Source organism: Cololabis saira, chromosome 17 (genome assembly GCF_033807715.1).
Source record: "Cololabis saira isolate AMF1-May2022 chromosome 17, fColSai1.1, whole genome shotgun sequence".
Lineage (NCBI taxonomy): Eukaryota > Metazoa > Chordata > Actinopteri > Beloniformes > Belonidae > Cololabis > Cololabis saira.
In genome coordinates this window covers 18,451,146-18,476,797 of record NC_084603.1, presented here as the reverse complement: position 1 = coordinate 18,476,797, position 25,652 = coordinate 18,451,146, and the positions used below count along the sequence as shown (strand labels likewise).

The 25,652-nt window shown below is 42.9% G+C and overlaps 1 protein-coding gene across 1 annotated transcript in view; it reads left to right on the top strand.

Moving 5' to 3' along the window:
- dntt (deoxynucleotidyltransferase, terminal) overlaps positions 1–25,652 on the top strand; it is a 272,267-nt gene that overhangs the window by 34,204 nt on the left and 212,411 nt on the right. Inside the window, exon 4 of the mRNA XM_061745490.1 lies at positions 25,345–25,515. Coding sequence (XP_061601474.1) covers positions 25,345–25,515 — 171 coding nt within the window. The remainder of the gene's footprint in view (positions 1–25,344; positions 25,516–25,652) is intronic.

The following is a 25,652-nucleotide window of genomic DNA, read 5'->3' as shown; positions in this document are numbered from 1 at the left end:
CCTTCCTTCCTTCCTTCCTTCCTTCCTTCCTTCCTTCTTCGTTTCTCCCTTCCTTCCTTCTTTTTTCCCTTCCTTCCTTCTTTTCTCCCTTCCTTCCTTCTTTTCTCCATTTCCTTCCTTCTTTTCTCCCTTCCTTCCTTCTTTTCTCCATTTCCTTCCTTCTTTACTCCCCTCGTACATTCTTTCCTTATTTTCTCCTTTCCTTCCTTCCTTCTTTTCTCCCTTCCTTCCTTCTTTTCTCCATTTCCTTCCTTCTTTTCTCCCCTCGTACATTCTTTCCTTGTTTTCATCTTTCCTTCCTTCCTTCTTTTTTCCCTTCTTTCCTCGACCCGAAGACAGCACAAGGGTTAAAGGTTTTTCTAGCTGTGGGCCTGATTAAAAAAAAAAACCCACGGTTAACACCTAATCCTGTAAGGAAGAAATATTTATATATATATATATATTTATATATATATATATATATATATATATATATATATATATATATATATATATATATATATATATACATATATACATACATGAATAGAGATCTAAACTGGGCAGGGGAAAAAAGAAAGTGTTGCTTTGGCCTTTGATTGTAAACAGAGTCCCTGCAGAAATAAGAAGCGGCGGCGGCAGACGCTGCGTGTGTTACCTGGTGTGTGGCGGCGCTAATGAGGAGCAGGCAGATAATCCATAATCCAGAGACGATCTCTGCTCTCTCCCGCCGTCAGCTTGATTAGAGCAGATATTAATGATGCTCACCGTATGAATGCTGATCTCATTAAAGAAAAAAAACACAAGACTTTATAGAGACTGGAAGCCTGAAAACTCTGTTCACGACCACTTGTTAAATGCAGGGTAAGAAATTATTCATTTAACTTCTAACACCTGACAATTTGTGTTAGTTTCAGTGAATAATATTCATACTGGTGTTTTGTTTCAATATCGACACATCATCATCCAGAAATCCTGTGACCCTACAGTGTTTTATCTGTAATTATGAGGCAAGGCAAGTTTATTTATACAGCACAATTCAACACAAGGTAATTCAAAGTGCTTTACATCAACATTAAAAGCGGCAAGACACAATTAAACAGTAAATAACAAATAAAATGAAATATAATGATAAGAAAAGAAAAGAGGTAACATAAAAAGTACAAGTTGTTAAAAAGTAAGGCCAGTAGGAATAGTTGCAACTTTAGAATAACGTCCCAATAACGTATATCAGAATCAGAATCAGAAAAAGTGGGGGGTGGGGGGGTCACAGTTCATCAAAGTGAGGGCCGCGGCCTTCGTGGCGCTCGAACCCGGCGACCGTGTCAGGGGGCCTGATAAGAGGGGAGCCAGGGAAGGCGTTGAAGATGAGGGGGGTGTGGTTATCAGTAAGTGTGTGTGTGAGCAGTAAGTCTGTGAACTTCGCCCCAGAGCTGCTCCTCAGCCATTATCCTTGATGTTATCAGACGGCTCGATACAGTTCTGAAACAGGTCCACAGATGTTCCTGGGAGAGGGGAGGGCTAGTGGGGGCAGGGCCCCTTGTTTACATTCCACCAGGGAGATTGTGACTGGAGCAGCCGGCCAGATTATAGAATCAACAATTGTATTGAAAAAAAACCCACCTCGCAGCACACGAAGCACAGACGTCACAGGACTTGCATATGGGTGATGGGGGGTGGGCAAGTCGGGGGGGGGTCCCGGCACAGTTCATCCAAGTGATCGCCGCAAACACGTGGCGCTCAAACTCAAAACGTCCTTGTCAGGGGGACTGATAGTAATATGACCTGAAACAGAATTGACTAGTGGTGGGGAAAAAAATGGATGTTGCAATATATTGTTTTGCTTTCTGTCGCAATAAATAATCGATAAACTGACGGCAAATATCGATATTTTATTACAACACACATAATGGATTTACGCGGAATTGTCCATGAACTTCAATTTGTCCAGCTGTACAGTGTACATTTACAAGCCTAGCAGGCAGTGAGGAACTATACAAATGCACTTTCTTTGTACATTGTAGGAAGGTTTGGCATTGAATAAATGCATAACTACAGACGTTTTCCTTTTTATGGGTATTTTTTTTTTCAGTCACATATATCGTGATATATCGTTGATGAAATTTCTTACAATATATTGAATACCGTGGATATCGTGTATCATGATATTATTGTGGGCCACATATCGCCACAGTATTGAATCCTGAGTTACCCGTATCGTCCCACCCCTAGAATTGACTATTTGAAAAAGACATTTTCAAATAGTCTTTTTCAAATCCGGATGCTGACATAATCCTCCAAACGCAACGATTTTACAAAACACCCAACATACCGAGGGGAGAATATTTATAACAGATGGGATTTGAAAGGATGAAGTTTGTGCTGACAACGGTGAGAGAGGGATCTGCTAAACAAGTGAAGCAAAGTGTCAGAAGACACAAAAGGTGTTATTTCAGGAAAAAAAAAGGGTGGACATGAGTCTCCGGTGAAGTGGAACCGGCTGGTGCAGGAGGAGGAAGGAGGAAGGGAGGAGGAGGTGGAGGAGGAGGTGGAGGGAGGTGTCAGGAATCAGCATCGTCTCAGCAACAGCCCCCCAGCGAGGCGTCAGTCACACACCAGCAACAAGCGGCCATTTCTCATCCCTCCACAATGCACTCCAATCGATTTATTCATCTGTTCTCCGTCTTCATCCCTCTCTCAGCCTCCCTGTCTCTGTTCTTTCACGCCTGTATCATTTCCTCGTGCCCTTTTGCTATGCCTAACGACGCCTCACCTCACACACTCTCACACACTCTCACACACTCTCGCCGTGGCTGGGAAATCTGCAGCAACACAAGTGAGCTTAAAGGTCCAGTCTTATACCGGCACAATATCACCAGCAGTCAGATGTTCAGGAACACAAATATGTATTGTTTCTGTCTCGGATGACTGACGAGCAGCGTGGCTTACATCGCCCGCCACACACGACACAAACGACACACACGACACACACGACACAAACGACACAAACGACACAAACGACACAAACGACACAAATGACACAGACGAGCAAACACCCGGAAATAAAAATAAATCAATCTCAAGAGTAAATCCAGAATCATGTTCATCAGATAAAAGTAACCGTTAAGATCCCCAACATGGGCTCAGTTTATCCAAATAACGCCTGTTAAGAAATTTGCTCCAATGTTTTCGGGGGATGAGAAGAGCCGCCGGCGATTTATGGTTCCGCTTTAAATCGATGCAGAGGCTACGCCGTAGGTTACGTGGCGACGCGCACGGTACGGCGCGCGTCGCTGCGTAACCTACGGCGTAGGCTCTGCATTGGTGTAACGTGGAACCATAAATCAGCCTTTATTCTGGCGAGATCTGAAGATACAACGCACCAACGAGCAAGCGAGTGATTATGTACGTTCACTGAATGTTCAGCGGAAGAAAAAAACCCGTCAGACCAAGCTTCCGCATAGATAAATACTGATGTCTATGTGGAAGTGTGATCTGACGGGGTATTTCCATCTGTCAAATCATCCTACCTGCATTTATCCATGTGGAAGCGTGATCTGACAGGTTTTTTTCTTCCGCCGAAGCGTCGTACACATGTGAAGCACATTCTGATTTCCCGCTGTTAAATCGTCTATTTGCATGAAAAAGCCTTTGGAAAAAAAAGAAACTGAGATAAAAGAAACGGGGATCGTACAGTAGTATTTTCACCGGCTCGACACGTCTCATTCATCCTGACGCGCAGCAGAAACAGACTGCAGGTGGTGCTGCGCATGCTCAACAGGCTCATTTATATGCAAATACAATCATCATGTAGTTTGTATTGACCATTTATGGTATAAAGTGGGCGTGTAGAGGGCGGGATATGAGGCAAATTCACCTGCGCAACCTTCCAGTTGGACTGTGATTTATAAAGCGAACATTGTGTGCAAGTGTGCGTGCACATGGTTTCATAAATCCGGATTTTTTGCTGCGCAAAACATTTTCGGCTTTTGAGCGCACGTACACTTTTAGTATGAATCCTACACACTCTTTTATAAATGAGGCCTCAGGCCTTCTTCTTGCACTGAGATGGGCTGCAGCGCAAACATGACTCACAGGCATGTCTGTGGTATTGAGCTGTCGGGGGGTAAATCGCTGTGATTTACATCACCGTCGCTGACACCAACCAGCCTGAACTTCTCATTAATTAGCTGAACGCATATGCGGGGTGGATTATCCTGCAGCGCTGACTCCACACAGACGCCTCAGCAACACGGCCGTCCACAGTCTCTGACAGATTCAGAAATGGGATCTGTTTTCAGAATTTCAGGAATTTCACAAACTTTTCTGAAGGGAGTCCCAATAACACACCGCTCAATCACACATTTAAGACATATTGAAAGTAATTCACCATCATCTTTTGGAGGTTTTCTAATGTGCTGACAAGAATTTAACCAGCAGAAATATTTCCTGGCCTCTAAGATTCTTTCAGAAACCTGATCAAGGCCCTATTGTAGTGTTTTAAGCTGGAAGTAAAGATATTTTCAGAGCTCAACAGGCATTTCTTAACTTTTCATACAAATAAACAGCCATCTACTTTAAAATCAGCCGCACTGGGAGTGCATGTACCTTGATTACAGGATTCTGAAAGATGAATATGAGCTGGCTATTTACATATCTGTTGTAAGATCAGGCAAAAAAACGATACGTCGCCTCACTTTTGAAAACACCTCCAGCAAAATCATGATTTCATCCTCCACAGCGACCTTTAGCGTGTAAATAATACCATCTATGACCATCGGCAGACCCAATTATTTCAACTCTGAACTGACCTGTGCACTGCAACTACGTATTTCAGTCTCACATAAAATAAAAAATAAAATACAACAAAGAGGACCAAGTACGGAAGAGTATTAGGGCCAGGCAGGAGAAAAACAAAATAATATTTTAGAGGAAGATTTTTTTTTCATTATGCACTTGGAGAAAAAAGTCGAAATGTCGAGAAAAAAGTTGAAATTTCATGAATAAAGATGAAATGTTGAGAAAAAAGGCGAAATTTCGACTTTATTCACAAAATTGTATTTCAACATTAATCTCGACATTTCGAGGGAGATTTTTTTTCATTATGCACTTCGAGAAAAAAGTCGAAATGTCGAGAAAAAAGTCGAAATGTCGAGAATAATGTTGAAGTACAATTTCGTGAATAAAGTTGAAATGTTGAGAAAAAAGGCGAAATTTCAACTTTATTCTTGAAATTGTATTTCAACATTAATCTCGACATTTCGACTTTTTTCTCGACATTGAATTTTAACATTATTCCAGACATTCAGACTTTTTTCTCCAAATTGTATTTCAACATTAATATCGAAATTTTGACTTTTTTTTCCACATTTCGCACAATAAAAAAGAAAAATCTTCCCCTCTCAAATATTTTTTCTCCTGCATGACCCTAATACTCTTCCATAACCAAGAGCAGAGAAACAACATGAACATTGCTCTGATGTGTGGATAATTCAACTACATGGAAACTTTGAGGCAGCAGACCTAAATGGTACTAAAACCTAGGACTCAGAAACCACACAGATGTTGCAGAAGGTGTGGAGGAATAAGGAAACCGTCATTCAAAGATAACCAGAGAATAAAAGACGAAATTAGACAAAAGACTCTAAATTGACTAGATCGACTGACAGACACCGAAGGGATGACGACTATTTTCAGAAGGGAAAATAGAGAAAGTAAAATATCAGCGGAAATTCTTTCAAAATAAAACAGGAAACAAAGCTAAACACGAAACAGAAGTCAAAACAACAAAAGAGCTCAAGAAAAACCAAGACATGGATAACTGAAAACCAATAACTATGGTTTTCCACAAAGGTTTCCCAAAGTCCTTACCAGATGGATTTACCACATATTTCTGAAATAAATAAATAAATACATACATAAATGAATAAAAACAACCAAAAATATTGTATCTTTTTTTTTATAAAGGCCTCGTGTTGATGAATTGTTCATATTGGGTTTTGTTTAGTTGTTTGAAAAGTCAGGAAACGTAGTATCGCTGCATTCTGGATCAAACTGGTCCAACGTTTTCTGATTTGAGGTTGTAAATTAATTTAGTATTTCAAGGTTTTCTCCTTCGAAATCATTTGAATAAAAGCATCTGATTAGTGACTAAATGTAAATATCTGGCAGACAAAATAATATTAAAAATGTGCTGTCGAGTAAATTCACTAATCAAGACCATTTTTTGAACATTTAATAATCCTGACAGAAATCAAGGCACTTACAGCCCCAAAATAAATAAAAATAGACACTTCAAACACATGTTTCCTCCTTTTTCCTCAATTCACAAAGTCTTGTAATCTTGCCGGTCATAAGCATTAATGTGTTTACAGCAAACATCCTGCCAAACTGATCATGTGAATGCTGGATTCTCCTGCCCACGATGGCACATTGGAAACTGAATTGTATAGTTAAATGCAGTTTAATCGTCGCTTGTGTACTTATCCTGCATTGTGATTAGGGCTTGTAATGAGAAAGTGAAGCGTCGTGATTGGGAAAAGACTGTGATTGGTTTTGTTTCCAGACTTTGCTAATTTCCAGTGTGTGAGCAGGTGGTGAACACGAGACTAGAGACGCCGGCGACAGCCGGGCAGTTGGCTCAAAGTCGTTCACAAACGCCACCTCATGCATGCATTAACCCAAAAAGCTTTTGATAAGGCAACACAGTCTCACTCCGGAGGCGTCGGATTCCGACGAACGGTCAAGAGCCATAGGCGCCATCTACTGACGCAAAAGGTACCCTTCTGCGTCTCTTTCAGACGCAAGTAGGCTCCAATTGACTCCAATGTAATCCCGTCTGCAGCTATATCTGACGCTCAGAGCAGCTGATCACCGCGTCCTCATTCCTCTTTTAAAATGCAAATACCTTCAATTTAAACATTTTTATCCCACAATCTCTGTTCAGTGAGTATCATGCATGGTTTATCAGTTATTAAGAAGCATTTTTCCACTTTGACCAGAGTGAAATGGGGATGGAATTGGGCACCAACAAACGACAGCAGCCTTTTTGAAAAATATATTTTTAGTTTAATGCATTGCATGCATGCGTTTATAATTCCCATATGTTCTGTGGCTGTAGTCTACTAGTTGTCTGACATTTTTGGGAGATGTATATATATTTTAAAAACTTAAATAGGGGACTAGTAGCCGTCGTCTCGCTTTATATCCTCCCCCCACCTTTCCGCTACCCCCGATGCGTCCCACAAGGACGCTTACGCTGCGGCGCTACTGGACGCCCAGGGCAAGTAATCACCAAATCACCATGACAACCAAACACTACACTCCCGACTCCTCTCACATAAAAACGTACCCTGCCTACTTGTTCCAAAGTACAAAAACGTAGAGGGATTACAATAATAGCCCTTGAATTGTATAAATACATTTTTCTGACTATTCCTTTTGGGACCAAGTCACGGACTTTCAAGATTCGGGAACCCCCTCTGGGAATTCCCTCTACTACGTCATAGTGACGAGGGGGGTTCCTGGACACGTGACAGATGTCCCGTTCGTGGGCCGTTGACTGGTATCAGCCCATGGAATGAGGCATTATTTAGTCCCATAAGTAGGCTAGTGGGGGGCTATTAACCTGCTAGTAGTGACCGGCCATTTGTTTCAGTTATGGATAACTGAAACAAATGGTTTGAGTAGCCCAGTAATGATTTGTACGCTTGGTAAGTCTCAGCCAATCACGGGGCTGGTTGTTAGTAGGTAGGGACCCGGATCATGCCAGCCAATCAGAATCCTGGAAAAACATCAACAAATGACACGTGTAACTTCACTTCCAAGACGGAACGAGTCTTTCGTTGGAGTGACAGAGAAGTGGAGTTACTTTTAAGTGTGACTTTAGAATATTAAACAGGTAAAATACAAGAAAATATTGATGGTGGCCAATTGACGGTGGCCAATTGACGGTGGCTAATTGTAAACACAGGTCGCACACATGACGCTGGTGAAAAAAAGAGTTGTTTTTATCAGTGATGGATAATTCAATACACTACCCATAATCCTCAGCTACCGTTGCTATAGAGACGACGCCAGTCCGCTTTGCTTGACAAAATCGTTTTAACTATTTATATTTATTATTATTATTATTATTATTATTATTATTTATATATAACTATTTTAACATTTCTAAACACAAAAACACGAAAGTGTCCTTGATAATTCAATAATACAATAGGTTCATGTTAAGGACATCCGTTTTAATTAGTTCTCCTTCGATTATGAAATGTTATTAATGCTCAGTAGGCACAGGAGGTTTGTTATGTATTGTTATGAGGCCTATTTCAATTAAATTAAATTCAATTTTATTTGTATAGCGTCTAATACAACAGATGTTGTCTCTAGACGCTTTCCAGAGATCCAGAACATGAACATAAACATAAACATAAACCCCGAGCAATTATTACATAAACAATGGCAGGTAAAAACTCCCATAGTGGGAGAAAAGCCTTAAGCCAAACAGTGGCAAGAAAAACTCCCCTTTAGGAGGGAAGAAACCTTGAGCAGGACCAGGCTCATAAGGGGGGACCCTCCTGCCGAAGGCCAGACTGGGGGAGTCGGCGACGTCAGCAGCACACAGCAGGCAGGCAGCATTTCGGGTCTATTTTTGAACAGTTCACTAATGCTTTGAGCTACGAGGCTGAAATTCTAGACTGTGTATCAGGAGGTGACTCTCATCCACTGTGCGGATTTTCAGATCTGTGTGACCTTCGGAAGTGTCAAAGGTCACGCTTTTCAGCCTGCAAAGACTATTTTGTGTCTTTTTTTGAATAGTTCACTAATGCTTTGAGCTACGAGGCTGAAATTCTAGACTCTGTATCAGGAGGTGACTCTCATCCACTCTGCCGAGGTCAAGACCCATGCGACCTTCGGAAGTGCCAAAGGTCACCGTGTGTGGTGCCTTTTTTCCGGGCCTTTGAAATGTTTTTTGAATAAATCACTAACGTTTTAAGCTGGGAGGCTGATTTTTGACTATGTTGCAATGCAGAACGCCCTTTGCTAGGATCTTTTGGTCCCGTGGCTGTACGACTTCCACAGAGCTAGTTGGCATTGCAGAGGGTTCACAGAGTTGAGACTTGGCAAGCCCAATCTAGGCCCCATATGGAGGCCACAGATCAAGTTTTACTTGGTTTGGTCAAATATTATGGCAACAGTGTCCGTTCGAATGTTGGAAAAGGTGACGTTTCAAAGCCCCGCCCATCGAAAAGTACAGGTCCGATCTGCACCAAACTAACGTCTGTCTGATCAGGGGATGCCCCCAAACAACATATACAAAATTCAGACTCCTAGCTAAAGGCGTTAGTGAACTATGCAAAAAAAGACACAAAATAGGCCCTGTTCCATTAGTCAGGAGGCTCTCAGACCTATACGTGTCTACACCCTCCTAACCAGCCAGAACGTTTTAGAGGAAACACTGTTGCAGAAGTCATAGAAATCTGATTTTTTTATATGTTGTTTGGGGGCATCCCCTGATCAGACAGACGTTAGTTTGGTGCAGATCAGACCTGTACTTTTCGATGGGCGGGGCTTTGAAACGTCACCTTTTCCAACATTAGAACGGACACTGTTGCCATAATATTTGACCAAACCAAGTAAAACTTGATCTGTGGCCTCCATATGGGGCCTAGATTGGGCTTGCCAAGTCTCAACTCTGTGAACCCTCTGCAATGCCAACTAGCTCTGTGGAAGTCGTACAGCCACGGGACCAAAAGATCCTAGCAAAGGGCGTTCTGCATTGCAACATAGTCAAAAATCAGCCTCCCAGCTTAAAGCGTTAGTGAATTATTCAAAAAACATTTCAAAGGCCCGGAAAAAAGGCACCACACACGGTTACCTTTGGCACTTCCGAAGGTTGCATGGGTCTGGACCTCGGCACAGTGGATGAGAGTCACCTCCTGATACAGAGTCTAGAATTTCAGCCTCGTAGCTCAAAGCATTAGTGAACTATTAAAAAAAAGACACGAAATAGTCTTTGCAGGCTGAAAAGCGTGACCTTTGACACTTCCGAAGGTCACACAGATCTGAAAATCCGCACAGTGGATGAGAGTCACCTCCTGATACACAGTCTAGAATTTCAGCCTCGTAGCTCAAAGCATTAGTGAACTGTTCAAAAATAGACCCGAAATGCTGCCTGCCTGCTGTGTGCTGCTGACGTCCCCGACTCCCCCAGTTTGGCCTTCGGCAGGAGGGTCCCCCCTTATGAGCCTGGTCCTGCTCAAGGTTTCTTCCCTCCGAAAGGGGAGTTTTTCTTGCCACTGTTTGGCTTAAGGCTTTTCTCCCACTATGGGAGTTTTTACCTGCCATTGTTTATGTAATAATTGCTCGGGGGTTTATGTTTATGTTTATGTTTATGTTCATGTTCTGGATCTCTGGAAAGCGTCTAGAGACAACATCTGTTGTATTAGACGCTATACAAATAAAATTGAATTGAATTTAATTGAAATAGGCCTCATAACAAACCTCCTGTGCCTACTGAGCATTAATAACATGTCATAATCGAAGGAGAACTAATTAAAACGGATGTCCTTAACATGAACCTATTGTATTATTGAATTATCAAGGACACTTTCGTGTTTTTGTGTTTAGAAATGTTAAAATAGTTATATATAAATATAAATATAAATATAAATAATAATAATAATAATAATAATAATAATAAATATAAATAGTTAAAACGATTTTGTCAAGCAAAGCGGACTGGCGTCGTCTCTATAGCAACGGTAGCTGAGGATTATGGGTAGTGTATTGAATTATCCATCACTGATAAAAACAACTCTTTTTTTCACCAGCGTCATGTGTGCGACCTGTGTTTACAATTAGCCACCGTCAATTGGCCACCGTCAATTGGCCACCGTCAATATTTTCTTGTATTTTACCTGTTTAATATTCTAAAGTCACACTTAAAAGTAACTCCACTTCTCTGTCACTCCAACGAAAGACTCGTTCCGTCTTGGAAGTGAAGTTACACGTGTCATTTGTTGATGTTTTTCCAGGATTCTGATTGGCTGGCATGATCCGGGTCCCTACCTACTAACAACCAGCCCCGTGATTGGCTGAGACTTACCAAGCGTACAAATCATTACTGGGCTACTCAAACCATTTGTTTCAGTTATCCATAACTGAAACAAATGGCCGGTCACTACTAGCAGGTTAATAGCCCCCCACTAGCCTACTTATGGGACTAAATAAAGCCTCATTCCATGGCCTGATACCAGTCAACGGCCCACGACCGGAGCATCTGTCACGTGTCCAGGAACCCCCCTCGTCACTATGACGTAGTAGAGGGAATTCCCAGAGGGGGTTCCCGAATCTTGAAAGTCCGTGACTTGGTCGCAAAAGGAATAGTCAGAAAAATGTATTTATACAATTCAAGGGCTATTATTGTAATCCCTCTACGTTTTTGTACTTTGGAACAAGTAGGCAGGGTACGTTTTTATGTGAGAGGAGTCGGGAGTGTAGTGTTTGGTTGTCATGGTGATTTGGTGATTACTTGCCCTGGGCGTCAAGTAGCGCCGCAGCGTAAGCGTCCTTGTGGGACGCATCGGGGGTAGCGGAAAGGTGGGGGGAGGATATAAAGCGAGACGACGGCTACTAGTCCCCTATTTAAGTTTTTAAAATATATATACATCTCCCAAAAATGTCAGACAACTAGTAGACTACAGCCACAGAACATATGGGAATTATAAACGCATGCATGCAATGCATTTAACTTAAAATATATTTTTCAAAAAGGCTGCTGTCGTTTGTTGGTGCCCAATTCCATCCGCATTTCACTCTGGTCAAAGTGGAAATGCTTCTTAATAACTGATAAACCATGCATGATACTCACTGAACAGAGATTGTGGGATAAAAATGTTTAAATTGAAGTATTTGCATTTTAAAAGAGGAATGAGGACGCGGTGATCAGCTGCTCTGAGCGTCAGATATAGCCGCAGACGGGATTACATTGGAGTCAATTGGAGCCTACTTGCGTCTGAAAGAGACGCAGAAGGGTACCTTTTGCGTCAGTAGATGGCGCCTATGGCTCTTGACCGTTCGTCGGAATCCGACGCCTCCGGAGTGAGACTGTGTTGGATAAGGACACTATGATTGCTTTTATTTGGTATAAAAGGATAAAAATCAGCTTGTTTTGTCCCTGTCGGTGGCGTAACATCATGTGGATAGGCCCCGGTGCAAATATTTATTTTTTTGACCCCTCCTCTGGCCTAAACAAAAGTGCACACACACATGCACACACACGTGCACACACATATGCTACACTACTACTACTACTACTACTACTACTACAAGACGCTTTTATCCAAAGCGACTTACATATGAGAGAACAACACAAGCACAAAATCGCATAGGAGGTAGCTCGATAAGTGCTGGTTGTCGTAAGTGCATGCATCTTACTAAGAGTCTGGCTACTGACTCCTGGTCTTTTGAGTCCAGGAAGTTCTTATAAACACGGAGAAACCAAGACCAGGAGGAGACTAATCACTTCATAAATGTAATGAAGGATATGAACATTTCTGCATTTGTAGACGGTAGAAAGTACCGGGATAGAAGATTTATAAGAAGGTGAGAGAAAAGTTGCTGCGAAGCAGCATTTGTACGAACGCCAGACCAGATTAAGCTCCGCTGGAAAAGATTAATTACAGGACCAAGAAACAAAACCACTTCTACTGGGCTGGTGATTATCCGCCGTGCTGCTGCTATTGTTGTTTTGAATTTGGATACAGGAAGAAGAAGCGGAAATGACTGGAATTGCGTCATGATGTTCTCCACGCGTCGCTGGTTTGATCCAGATATCCCAAATGATTAATCACCGTGTATACAGGGATAACCCTGTTTGCTCACGCATGGAAACACATTATTCTGAATGATTCAGTAACCGGAATATCGACCTTAACCCGAATTTTGACTGCATGTAAACATAGTCCATGATGTTTTTGCATTCAAAACCGCTGACACATCTATGCAACCTTCTCTCTTGCTCTCGTGGCCGGTAACCTGCCCCAGATCAGGCTTTGCTTTTCCTATGTTGTGGGTGCAGTGAGGAGAACCCGGCTGTGTGTGTTTGTGTGTGCAGGCTTGTTTCCCCTCCCGTGTTCTGCAGTAAACGGGTCAGCGAGCTGGCCGAAGGTTCTGCTGCTCAGTGACCTGAGGCCGCGCGTCCACCCGGGACCGCGGGCAGCGCGTCGGCCTCGGGTCGCAGCTCTGCTGGAGAACAGGAAGTTATCCCAGAACTGAGCTGCTTTCAGACCAGAACAACCACAGCCAGTACTCGAGTTGTAAAATAAAATCAGGGGGATGGTGGATTTTATCATACGGGGACAGATAATTTGTGCTGATTACAAATAATATAATATATTACAAATAATAGCAGTGACCAAAACACCTGCAGAAATACTGCAGGAATGACATAGCAGCAGTTAAATGCAGCCTTCTGTAAGCTTTAAATATCCACTGGGCTTACATCAAATACATCAAAACACAACAATAAAAAACACTTTTCTGAACTTATCAATATGACTCTGTCCTTCACAGGATAAGTAACATGGATCACTGCAAAAACTCTAAATCTTAACAAGAATATTTGTCCTATTTCTAGTTAAAATGTCTCATTTTAGTAAAAAAATCTCATTACACTTAAAACAAGACTCATCACTGGAAAAAACAACAATTTTCACCTGTTTCAAGTAGATTTTCACTTAAAATAAGTAGAAAAATCTGCCAGTGGAACAAGATTTTTTTACTTGTAAAGAGAAGATAAATCTTGTCCCACTGGCAGATTTTTCTACTTATTTCAAGGGAAAATTTACTTGAAACTGGTGAAAATTGTCAAATAAGTTATTTTTCTGGTGATGACTCTAAATGTTGAAATAGCAGTAAAACCACATTCATTGATGAAATGACATAAGGGATGGAAAGGAGGGATGGCAGTTTTACAGGGGGGATGATTTGGACCGTTTTTATTTCAGGGGGGGATGATTTGGACCGTTTTTATTTCAACTCCAGTACTGACCACAATACCAAAAACATGGTGATGACAACACAGCAAAGAAAACATATCAAGTGTTGAAAGTGTTACGTTCTTACCTCAATTTGAATTTGACGGCAGCATAAGGCTGAAAAATGTACGGTAAGTGAATAGCGATTAAAACCAAACAAAAAACTAACAAACACCTGGAGGAACATCTTGCAACTAGTTTGGTTAATTAGCAGCAGCATCTTGCAGACTCTCTCAGCGGTAAAGACGGCAGAATTTCAGATTAAAGATCTTCAGTAGAAAATTGTAAAGGATTTTGAATATTTCAGTATGCACAGTAATTAATTTTACAGATCTGTACAAATCTCTGTGCACAGGAGGCGAGAGAGGCTGGTATTCTTGAATGTACGTGATGTAAAGAGACTCATTACAAGCAGAAAACATTTTTAAATCTCTGTGTGGGCCCGGGAAAAGCTCCAGAAATGGTTGTCAAAGCCGTGGATTCCTCGTCCTTCAGTGTAAAGAGGAGAGAGATGATCTGGCTTGTTATCAGAACAGTTCCCAAATGCACACGGACTGGTTTTAAAAAAAGATGGGGTTCTACACACTGGTAAATGTCCATCTGTCCTAACATTTGTTTTCTAAAAATATGTCGCTGCAATTCATATTTAGCAGACTCTTTATTTAAATTAATGCATTTCCTCACTTTAAACATTGAATGTTTACAGTTTCATTCTGCTTGTATTCATATTTTAAAAGGATCTACAGGACTGTCTCAGAAAATTTGAATATTGTGATAAAGTCCTTTATTTTCTGTAATGCAAAAATGTCATACATTCTGGATTAATTACAAATCAACTGAAATATTACAAGCCTTTTGTTATTTTAATATTGCTGATCATGGCTTCATGGGCGTCAGCAGCTTTTGTAATGTGGGGGGGGACACTTTTTTTGGGGGGGGGGTCTGGGGGTCCTCCCCCTGAAAATTTTGAAAATAGTAGATTCAATTTCCCGCATTCTGGTGCATTTTACACCCAAAATAATCTCCCTCTCTCTTTGTTTTTCCTTGGAGCTGGCATGGTCTGCAATTACTGACTACTATTATGTTTTGGTTTAATTCATAGAGGACTGACACTGACAACTTTTTTGGCACTTTTTAGGCACTTTATTAAATGAGGATTAATAATGTCATGCAACAAAAAAATCTCTTGAAAAAAAAGTAATGAGGAAATACAAACTATTCAGTGACCTACAGAACATACAACTATAACTCAATACAACTATAACTCAATACTCAATACAACCTGTTAAATGTTCCATATCTTCACCCATCTCCTCTTTTATCTGTACATGCTTACAGCAGGAGTTCTACAAATAGAAGATAACCATCATACAAAGGCTCCAAAAGTGTGACCTCTTTTGTCATTTGCAGACTCAAATGACTGGCAAATCTCCTCTAGTCAAGTTTGTCAAGATGCTCTTGGTGGATGTGGCAAACAGCCACATTGTTCAAGCGCTTTTGAGTCATTGAAGAGCGCAGCCAGGTCTTGAGCCTTCTTAAGGCACTAAAACTTCTCTCTGCCTCTGCTGAGGAGCATGGCACAACAAGAAGAAGCCTGACCAACACTTCTACTTGAGTGAACAGACCTGGAACCTCTGGCAGCATAGCTCTCATGTATCCACCACTTCACTGACTGTGCTGCAGGATACTGAAGTTTGAACATGGCCAGCTGTACCGGTTTAGTTCTGGGTACGAACTGACCACATCCACATCCTCCACCTTTCCAGTTATTAACACTTTATATATCAGTGGCGGCTGGTGACTGAAAAAATTGGGGAGGTTGGGAGGAAAACCAACCCACGGCGTCATGTTATTTTATATTACCGTATTTTCGCGACCATAAGGCGCAACTTTTTTTTAAATTTTTTTTTTTAAATGTGCCGGGCGCCTTAAGAAACGGTGCGCCGTGTCTATTACCTGAATTACGGTAATGTAAGGCCGGCCATGAGAACGGTAAAGGGAGAAGGGGGCGGGTGAAGCTGAATGAGACCATCCACTGAGCTGTTTAATGCGAAACAGAAGATGAAAACTTTTAAGGATTTGCTTGATGTGTAAAGTGAAATAAAATACAATCAAACTAAGTTTTGCTCCCGCTCTATTTAAATAAGCACACTTGTTCTGCAGCGCGCGTGTGTTTTGCATGTCGGAACCGGTGACTCCCCGGTTAAAGCAGCGGCTGGAGCAGCGCGGTGATGGGCGCTGCTGCAACCCGACTTCCTGGTTCCCCAAGCGGTCCAATCGACCTGGTTCCTGGCCGCTTTGCGAGCAGAGATTTCTGGGGTCTGTCTCAGGTCTGATCAGCTTCACCCTCCGAAATTTGCAGCCAAATCTGTCGGTTACAAACCCGGTACCGGACCCCGACATGCGCGGGTGTGTATTCGCGGCGACACACACAGATTCTCATTCATGTAGCGCTGGACTGGCGCAGCTGATGGACAGAAACCTATGGTGATTTTTAAAAGAAAAACTTTGCATAAGACGTTTCCAGCCGGAGTCATTATAAGGACGAATGGAAAGGGGGGGCTGGATGAAGGGATGATGATGATCAGGTGGCTGAGACAGGTCTGGAAATTCGGACTGGAGCTCCTGTCGGATACAAACCCCGGTACCGGCTCCCCGACAGCGCGTGTGTGAGCGGGTCCAGCGCGGGGGAGCAGACGGGGAGCGGACCCGGGACCAGCGCGGAGCGGGACGCGGGACGCGGGACGCGGGACGCGGGACGCGGGACCGCTGCGGTCGGGATCCGCAGCACAACGGGGTATGAAACGTTTATTTTCTTACCTTTATTTATTCAGGGGTCTGTCCCAGGTCGGAACAACTTCACCCTGCGAGATTTTCAGGCAAATCTGTCGGTTTGATCTCTGGTAGCCTAACCAAGATGCAGAGGATGCGCTCAGGAGCCGCCAGGCTCCCGCCGCGGGTTTGCCGGGCCAGGGCGCACCATCCCCGGGGCAGATCCGGCCGAAATGCCGCTGGTCTTTCCCCGGGAGCCCCTGCTCCCATACAGGTGGGTGGCTTCGGTCCCAGCCGGTCCGAACAGGTCACATTCCCGGTTAAAGCCGCTGTGACGCGCGCTGCTCCACCCCGCTGGGGAGAGACGGGCTCTGCGCGGTGGAGGATCCGCACAACGGGGTAGTTTATTTACTGTTTATTTACTGTTGTGCAGAAAGTGACTGACACAGAGGAAATTCGGACTGGCGCAGCTGAATTAGCGGAGCTCTTTAATGCAGAAACAGAGGTTTTGCTCCCGCTCTATTTTTTAAATAAGCGCTTGTGTGCTTGTGTGTGCGTTCTGCATGTGTGTGCGTTCTGCAGCGGGTGTGTGTGTTTTCCGGCCGGCGTGTTTTGCGGCACGCGTGTGTGCAGCTCTGCTCTGTAGACTGCGCCTTTTGGGTCGGTGCGCCATATGTATGTTTTAAATCTAAAAATGACACACAAAAATGAGGGTGCGCCTTTCCACACGGTGCGCCGAATGGTCGCGAAAATATGGTAGTTGACTACTTATCCCTATTTTCTTATATAAAAAAAAAGTAAAAGAATGGCTTACAAGATTTCTTAACAACATCATTTTATTCAATACTGTTGTTTCCAGATGAACCATACAGGCCTACTACAGTATTTATCAAGGATGTGAGGTGTAACAAGAAGCAAGCCAGTGTTCAACACCTGTGAAGGCACCCAGTACGTCACAGTGGGAATTTTACACAACACCCTCTGATTTAAAAAGAAAAAACTAGTTTTCTAGGGACAAAATAAATTCCCAGAATGCTTTTAGTCGTCATACAGCGAGAAATATATATTTTACTTTCATAATATTCACTCAGTGAATGTACATAATCACTTTTTTACACGTTTTTTGCAACCTCGCCAGAATAAAGGCTGATTTCTGTCTGCTGCCGGCTCCGGAGCTGATTTATGGTCCTGCGTTACACCAACGCAGAGCCTACGGCGTAGGCTACGCGGCGAGGCGCAACGTACACCGTACCCTACGCCGTAGGCTCTGCGTCGATATATATATATAAGCTGGCTGTGTTTGACCATGGAACAACGCAATTTTGCTGTTTGGCCACTCAAGGTAAAACTTGGTAACTTACTTAATTTCTTATGTCCATCTCGGCATCTCCACATCGGCTTGCCTCAGACTGACTGAATGTTTTGAATGATGCTGCTGCTGCCGTGTTAAAAAACAAGTAAAACACGGAGTGGATTTCTGTAGATATGGGTAATCTCCTACTCATAAAGTGGAACGGATTTGATTATGAAGCAATGAAAACACGCTGGACTAGCAAATGTGGGGGGGTCCGAACGACTTTTGTTCAAGAGTGGGGGGACGCGTCCCCCCCAAAATATATGGTGGCGACGCGCATGCATGGTTTACAGCTTAGGAAAACTCAAATATCCTATCTCAAAAAATTTGAATATTCTGGGAATCTTAATCTTAAACTGTAAGCAATGATCAGCAATATTAAAATAATAAAAGGCTTGCAATATTTCAGTTGATTTGTAATGAATCCAGAATGTATGACAGTTTAGTTTTTTTAATTGCATTACAGAAAATAAAGAACTTTATCACAATATTCTAATTTTCTGAGAGAGTCCTGTATGCTTTCTTTGAAATAGAGTTGTAGTAGATCTGTTTTGCCGTTCAGGTACAGAGCATTGAAAGGCTGGTGTATCAGCTGTATGGTGTTTTACTCACCTTATTTTGTTGTTTTAAAACAGTTTTATTCTTTTTCATTCACTTCATAAATAGAAGAACCTCAGAATATAAAAGATGGCGTGAATAAATAAATAAATGTATGATCTGTGTTATCAAAGAACAACAAGTTCCTATAGAATACACTTTATCAAGAGTGCTGAGTGTTCTTATAGCTTCATTAAAATGTCATTAGCGGTGATTAAAATGATCAACATGGTCCCAGGTGGAGGTAAGGATTCTTTGTAATGGTTGCATGGCAACAAAGAGACATCAGCTGCAATGGTGTCGTGGTCCCGGCTCGTTACTGCACTCAGAAGCTTTTTATGACCACGTTCACAGCTAAACGCATAAGGAGAAGTGCTGCATTCCTCTCTGGACACTGCCCTGGCGGCTCCGGCTGCTCCGGCGGCTCCTCAGTAGTTACCCACAATGACTGTGTTTCCATGCATCAATAACCCTTTTAAAACCCGAATATTAGCAATAACCCGGATTTGCACGGCCATGTAAACACCAATAACCCCTTTGAATAACTGGAATTTGCTCATATTCCGGTTTTTAAAAGCCTCAATATGACCCCTGGGTTACTCCTTTTAAAACCCGAATATTAGGTCATGTAAACTCCAAACGGAATATCCCCATCAAACGGAACAGGAATGTGTTTTCTGCTCATGCTCTGTTCACAAGGAATCCTGGTCTTTTGAGTCCAGGAAGTTCTTATAAACACGGAGAAACCAAGACCAGGAGGAGACTAATCACTTCATAAATGTAATGAAGGATATGAACATTTCTGCATTTGTAGACGGTAGAAAGTACCGGGATAGTGAGATTTAAAAGAAGTTGAGCGAAAAGTTGCGCGAAGCAGCATTTGTTTTGAATTTGGATACAGGAAGAAGAAGTGGAAATGACGGGAATTGCGTCATGACGTTCTCCGTGCGTCGCTGGTTTGATCCAGATATCCTGAATGATTAATCACCATGTAAACGGAATATTCCCAATGTTTCTGTAACCGGAATATTAGCAATAACCCGAATTTTGACTGCATGGAAACGTAGTCACTGATCAGTGTCGGTTTCCACAGCAACTCGTCTGTGGGGGTCTGAGGCCCTGTTTCCACGTAGCAGAAACGGTGGTGTTTTCCTGCGTTTTGGTCGTTCGTTTACACGAAAACGAAGCTCAAAGTCTCCAAAAACCATCATTCCTGAAAACACCGGCCAAAGTGGAGATTTTTAAAACCTCCGTTTTCACGTTTGCTTGTAAACGGAGAGAAACTTACATTTATTCTTCAGAACGTCACATTATGAGACAGAAACGTCACCAGCGTCATGAGTGACACCTGTGTTTACAATTAGTTTGTAACCGTCAATATTTTCTTGTATTTTACCTGTTTTATATTCTAAAGTCACACTTAAAAGTAACTCCACTTCTCTGTCACTCCAAACCAAAGATTTTCGTTCATCTTGGAAGTAACTGGAAGTTACTCGTGTCATTTGTTGATGTTTTTTTCCAGGATTCTGATTGGCTAGCATGACTTTATCTTCTCGTTACACTGCCCCCTGTAGGTTTGGCTGCTCATAGCACCTTAACAGCGGATTTAAATGATGGTATTTTTCAAAACGTAGAGGGGGAAATATCAGTTTTTGTAAATACCCGGCTATGTGTAAACGTGGTCTGAGAAAAGCATCACGACTGCTGATGCAAATCCGTTCTTACCAACAACAGTACAGATGGATTGTTGAAAATATTAACAGACATTTTTTATACTTACTAAAAAGGGCAGTCATGATACAAACTATATAAATAAATAAACAACGATAATAAGAGGAAGACTGCAGACTTATTCCTGCTGTTCTTTTTAAAAATTTAGAGCAACAAGTTGTCAAATTCCAGTTTTAATCCTCTGTTCCTGTGGTGACAGGCAGCTGGAACCATGAATTAGCATGGTTCCAGCATTAGCTCTTTTTCTGGTTGCAATTCTGAAACGGGTGTCTGGTCAGTGATGCGTCAATCCACCGCGGGCAGGAAGGGACACGGTCAAGAATAATACATTTTCCATTAAATTAATGCCACAGTGACTTGACTGACTCGACAAAATCAGCAGCGCTTTTTTATTTCACCGTGCCGCGCTGAGATGTCGTCACAGTGTGGCACGGTGAAATAAAAAAATGTTCAATTCGGGCAGGCAGAACGGCAGAACGGTCCGCTCTTGCGCCGCGGTAGCACATACACAATGAATGGGATTGTCGGCGACAGTCGCTGCTTTGCGCCCTTTATGTGAAAGGGGCTTAACCATTGTTGTTTTCCAATAGGAGAGAAGGGAGAGGAGGCTCTGCGCCGACTCTGGGCCGACTCTGGGCCCTACCCGGCGGTGCGCACGGCGCAAATCGCGCTCTATGTGAAAGCAGCTTATGAGTTAGTTGTGTCGGTTGCTGTGTGGATTCTGTTCTCACTGCAAACGAACCGCTCCAGGTCTGGAATGGAAGCGAGCCGAGAACCTAACCCTAACCTCTCCTAGGAGATCCTAACCCTAACCTCTCCTAGGAGATCCTAACCCTAACCTCTCCTAGGAGAACCTAACCCTAACCTCTCCTAGGAGAACCTAACCTCTCCTAGGAGAACCTAACCTCTCCTAGGAGAACCTAACCCTAACCTCTCCTAGGAGAACCTAACCCTAACCTCTCCTAGGAGATCCTAACCCTAACCTCTCCTAGGAGAACCTAACCCTAACCTCTCCTAGGAGAACCTAACCCTAACCTCTCCTAGGAGAACCTAACCTCTCCTAGGAGATCCTAACCCTAACCTCTCCTAGGAGAACCTAACCCTAACCTCTCCTAGGAGAACCTAACCTCTCCTAGGAGAACCTAACCTCTCCTAGGAGATCCTAACCCTAACCTCTCCTAGGAGAACCTAACCCTAACCTCTCCTAGGAGATCCTAACCCTAACCTCTCCTAGGAGAACCTAACCCTAACCTCTCCTAGGAGAACCTAACCTCTCCTAGGAGATCCTAACCCTAACCTCTCCTAGGAGAACCTAACCCTAACCTCTCCTAGGAGATCCTAACCCTAACCTCTCCTAGGAGAACCTAACCCTAACCTCTCCTAGGAGAACCTAACCTCTCCTAGGAAAACCTAACCTCTCCTAGGAGAACCTAACCTCTCCTAGGAGAACCTAACCTCTCCTAGGAGAACCTAACCTCTCCTAGGAGAACCTAACCCTAACCTCTCCTAGGAGAACCTAACCCTAACCTCTCCTAGGAGAACCTAACCCTAACCTCTCCTAGGAGAACCTAACCTCTCCTAGGAAAACCTAACCTCTCCTCGGAGAACCTAACCTCTCCTAGGAGAACCTAACCCTAACCTCTCCTAGGAGAACCTAACCCTAACCTCTCCTAGGAGATCCTAACCCTAACCTCTCCTAGGAGAACCTAACCCTAACCTCTCCTAGGAAAACCTAACCTCTCCTAGGAGAACCTAACCTCTCCTAGGAGAACCTAACCTCTCCTAGGAGAACCTAACCTCTCCTAGGAGAACCTAACCTCTCCTAGGAGAACCTAACCTCTCCTAGGATCTCGGCTCGCCTGTTTTGTGCCGCATCCGAGCGTGATTGCTGTGTTCACATATACCAAACGAACCGATCTTTAGGGGGAAACGCTCCCTGTTTGGGAACAACTGCTCCAAACGGGACAGGTGTGAAAGCAGCCTTAATGCCCTGACACACCAAGCCGACTGTCAGCCGTCGATGAGCATCGGTGCTCGTCTGTCGGCCTAGTTTCCCCGGTGTGTCCCGCACGTCGCCACAGGTCGGCCGCCCGTCGGCAGCTTTTCAGCCGATTCAACATTTCGAATCGGCGTCGGCTGTCGGTCAAACAGCTCACTCTGTGATTGGCTGTTCAGGTAGCGAATCAGTGCACGAGAAGAGAAACTGCCCTAAGCTCCTTGAGCCTGTCGCTGTTGTATCCATGATTTCACCCATGTAGTGCGGTTTCTTCTTATTCTTCGCCTCCGCCTCCTCTTTTCTTCTTCCACAAGCTGAAGGTCGAGGGCTGACAACGCCAGTGCCAATTCTTTATTCTTACGCATTGTGGTAGCGAGAGTGGTATGGAAATGTGGTGTGAATATGAAGCCTATTTGTTTTGTTTACGGCTTCCCAGAGCTTCTGGTTTATCCTTGTCTTTGAGTGAATACAGACTACCACTGCCTGCTGGTATGGAGGGGAATTACCTCTCACGTATGCGCAGAACATACGTGCTAGTTGCCGTTGGGTGTCGTCTTTGCGGTGTGTCTAGTGCTTCTTTTTGAGCCCGACACAGGCGACGCGAGGCGACACAGCAGTCGGCTGACAGCGGGCGACGTCGGGTTGGTGTGTCCTCGGTTTTAGTTTGAAGGGGGGGGGGGATCTTGTCTTATTCAAAAGTTGGGCAGGAGGTTGACAAGAGGACTCAGTGTCGGCCTGTTGTGGTTAAGAGTTGACCCAAAAGACTAGACTGTTTACTTCTCAATCACCTACCGTCTCTGATGGTCATGAACTTTGGGTCGTGACTGAAAGAATTTCCTCCCAGACACAAGAGGATGAAAATATTTCTTTCTGCACAGTGGCTGGACTCTTCCTTGCAGGTTGCTTGAGAAGTTGGGTCACATGACGGGGACTCTCAAGCCACCGATTGGGATGCCTCCATGCTTGCATCCCCGGGGAGTTGATTCAGGCACATCCACCAGGGAGAAGGCCCCGACACAGAGCCAGAATACATTTCAGAGATTATATTTCTTGGCGTGCCTGCTAATACTTTGGTATCCTCCTGGAGGAAGTGGCTAGGGACAGAGAGAGGGAGGTCTGGGGCTCTTAGGACGCTTGCCCTGGGACTCAAGTTTATGGATGGATATATTTGGTGAGGATGATGGAAAAATGAAGCCATTTCTTTTTCGTATGCACTAACCCTCTTGAGCTACGAGAAGATAGAAAATACATTTTTTCTCATGATCTTTTTTTTGCGCATATGACTAAACATAACAAGATAGTCCAGGGGCCAGAGCCCAAAATTTCACTCAAGGTGACCAAACTTACTTATGATTTTTGAAAATATCCATGTCTATAGATGATATTTTGGTCTGATAACCTTCCTGAGTGGCAGCTGGATCATATTTATCAGCTCATTAAGTTAAAACCCCCTTCAGAAAATTACATTTTAGATGCTGCTGCATATCCTGGTTTAGACTCATGTACAGGAAATCTGTCAATGTTTCACAATATTGTCTTTGGTATCATTTTAAAGGAGACCTTTTAAGCATTCATTCAAGCTAAGATGTGAATCTTTCTGACCAACATAGAGTTCACTGCAGCTCTTTAAACTATAAACAACACACATTTTTACACCATTTTCGCCTAAATGCAGAGGTGGTAGTAACAAGTTACATTTACTCTGTTACATTTACTTGAGTAAATTTTGGGAAATGTTGTACTTTTAGGAGTAGTTTTGAATCACTATACTTTTTACTTTTACTTGAGTAGATTTGTGAAGAAGAAACTGTTCCTCTTACTCCGCTACATTAGGCTACGTTGAGCTGTTACTTTTCTTTTATCCCTTTTATCCACGTACACGTCGATCTCATGACATCACTGGGTGATTCTTTGGGAAAAATGTTTGTTTTTGCATGTTTTGTCACATTTACACAGACTCAAACACACACAGAGTTTCTATGAGTTCATGTTGTTCTAGTTCTGCCTGGTTAAAAAAGAAAAGTACAAAGGCTGGAAATGTTGTGCTACTTGTGCTTAATTTATTTTTTTATTCTGTTATTATTTTATTTATTTTATTATTTATTAAAGTACTTGAATTTACTTTAAGATTATTTTAATTTAGGCTATTTTTTATTAATTTTAATTTATTTTATTGATTTAATTTTCCTGAAGATGATTATTTTGTACTTTTGTCTGTTTGAATGGTTGTGTTCAAAAAATAAATCAGACGTTACTCAACAGTTACTCAGTACTTGAGTAGTTTTTTCACCAAGTACTTTTTTACTTTTACTCAAGTTATTATTTGGATGACTATTTTTTACTTCTACTTGAGTCCTATTATTCTGAAGTAACCAGCTCTGCTTAAATGATATACTATCTTTTATCCCTGTGTCAACTAGGAACAACAGAGACACAAAATACAAAAACTGGAATACTCACAGGACGATAAGGATTCAGGAAATGTATAATATACTAATACTATATCATTGTTACAGGTCATTGTGAGCCTAAACTGGAAGAGCATCATTAGGCTCCTATTAAACTATCTTCTTGAACAAAAAGGGAGGCCAGGCTCGTTTGACTGAGCAAATTAAACATGAGCTCTTGGACTGGTTTAGTTCCCAGGCTACATATAATCTGCTCATTAGAGCATCATCACATCAGAGGAGTTTGCTTAAACTGTTGGCTCGTTGTCAAAAGTTATGGGTGAAATGATGCAGCTCTGAAGTTGATAAGCAAACTGGAGCTTCTGAGATAAACGTCCGTCTCCTCAGGTTTTTAACAGTTTTACTGAAGCCCATCCATAAAATCTTTCCATCTCCATCTACCCTGGTCTCCTTCTCTCCTCCCTGTAGGATGCATTTGAAGTGCTGGTGGAGAAGTACGAGTTCAGCGACATGGAGGGACCCAGCCTGGCCTTCAGGAGAGCAGCGTCAGTGCTGAAGAGTCTGCCCTGGGAGGTGCGGAGTCTGCAGGCGACGCAGCACCTGCCCTGCCTGGGGGAACACACCAAAGCTGTGATGGAGGTAAGACAGGGCCAGTCCCAATCCCCCCTAGTCCTACTTTTCAGCCTTACCCCTAAATTTTGTGCGTTCCTGTGAGGGTAGTGGTGTCCCAATTCCTCTTTGCATGTAGGGCTAGTGGACATAACGAGGGCTAGTGT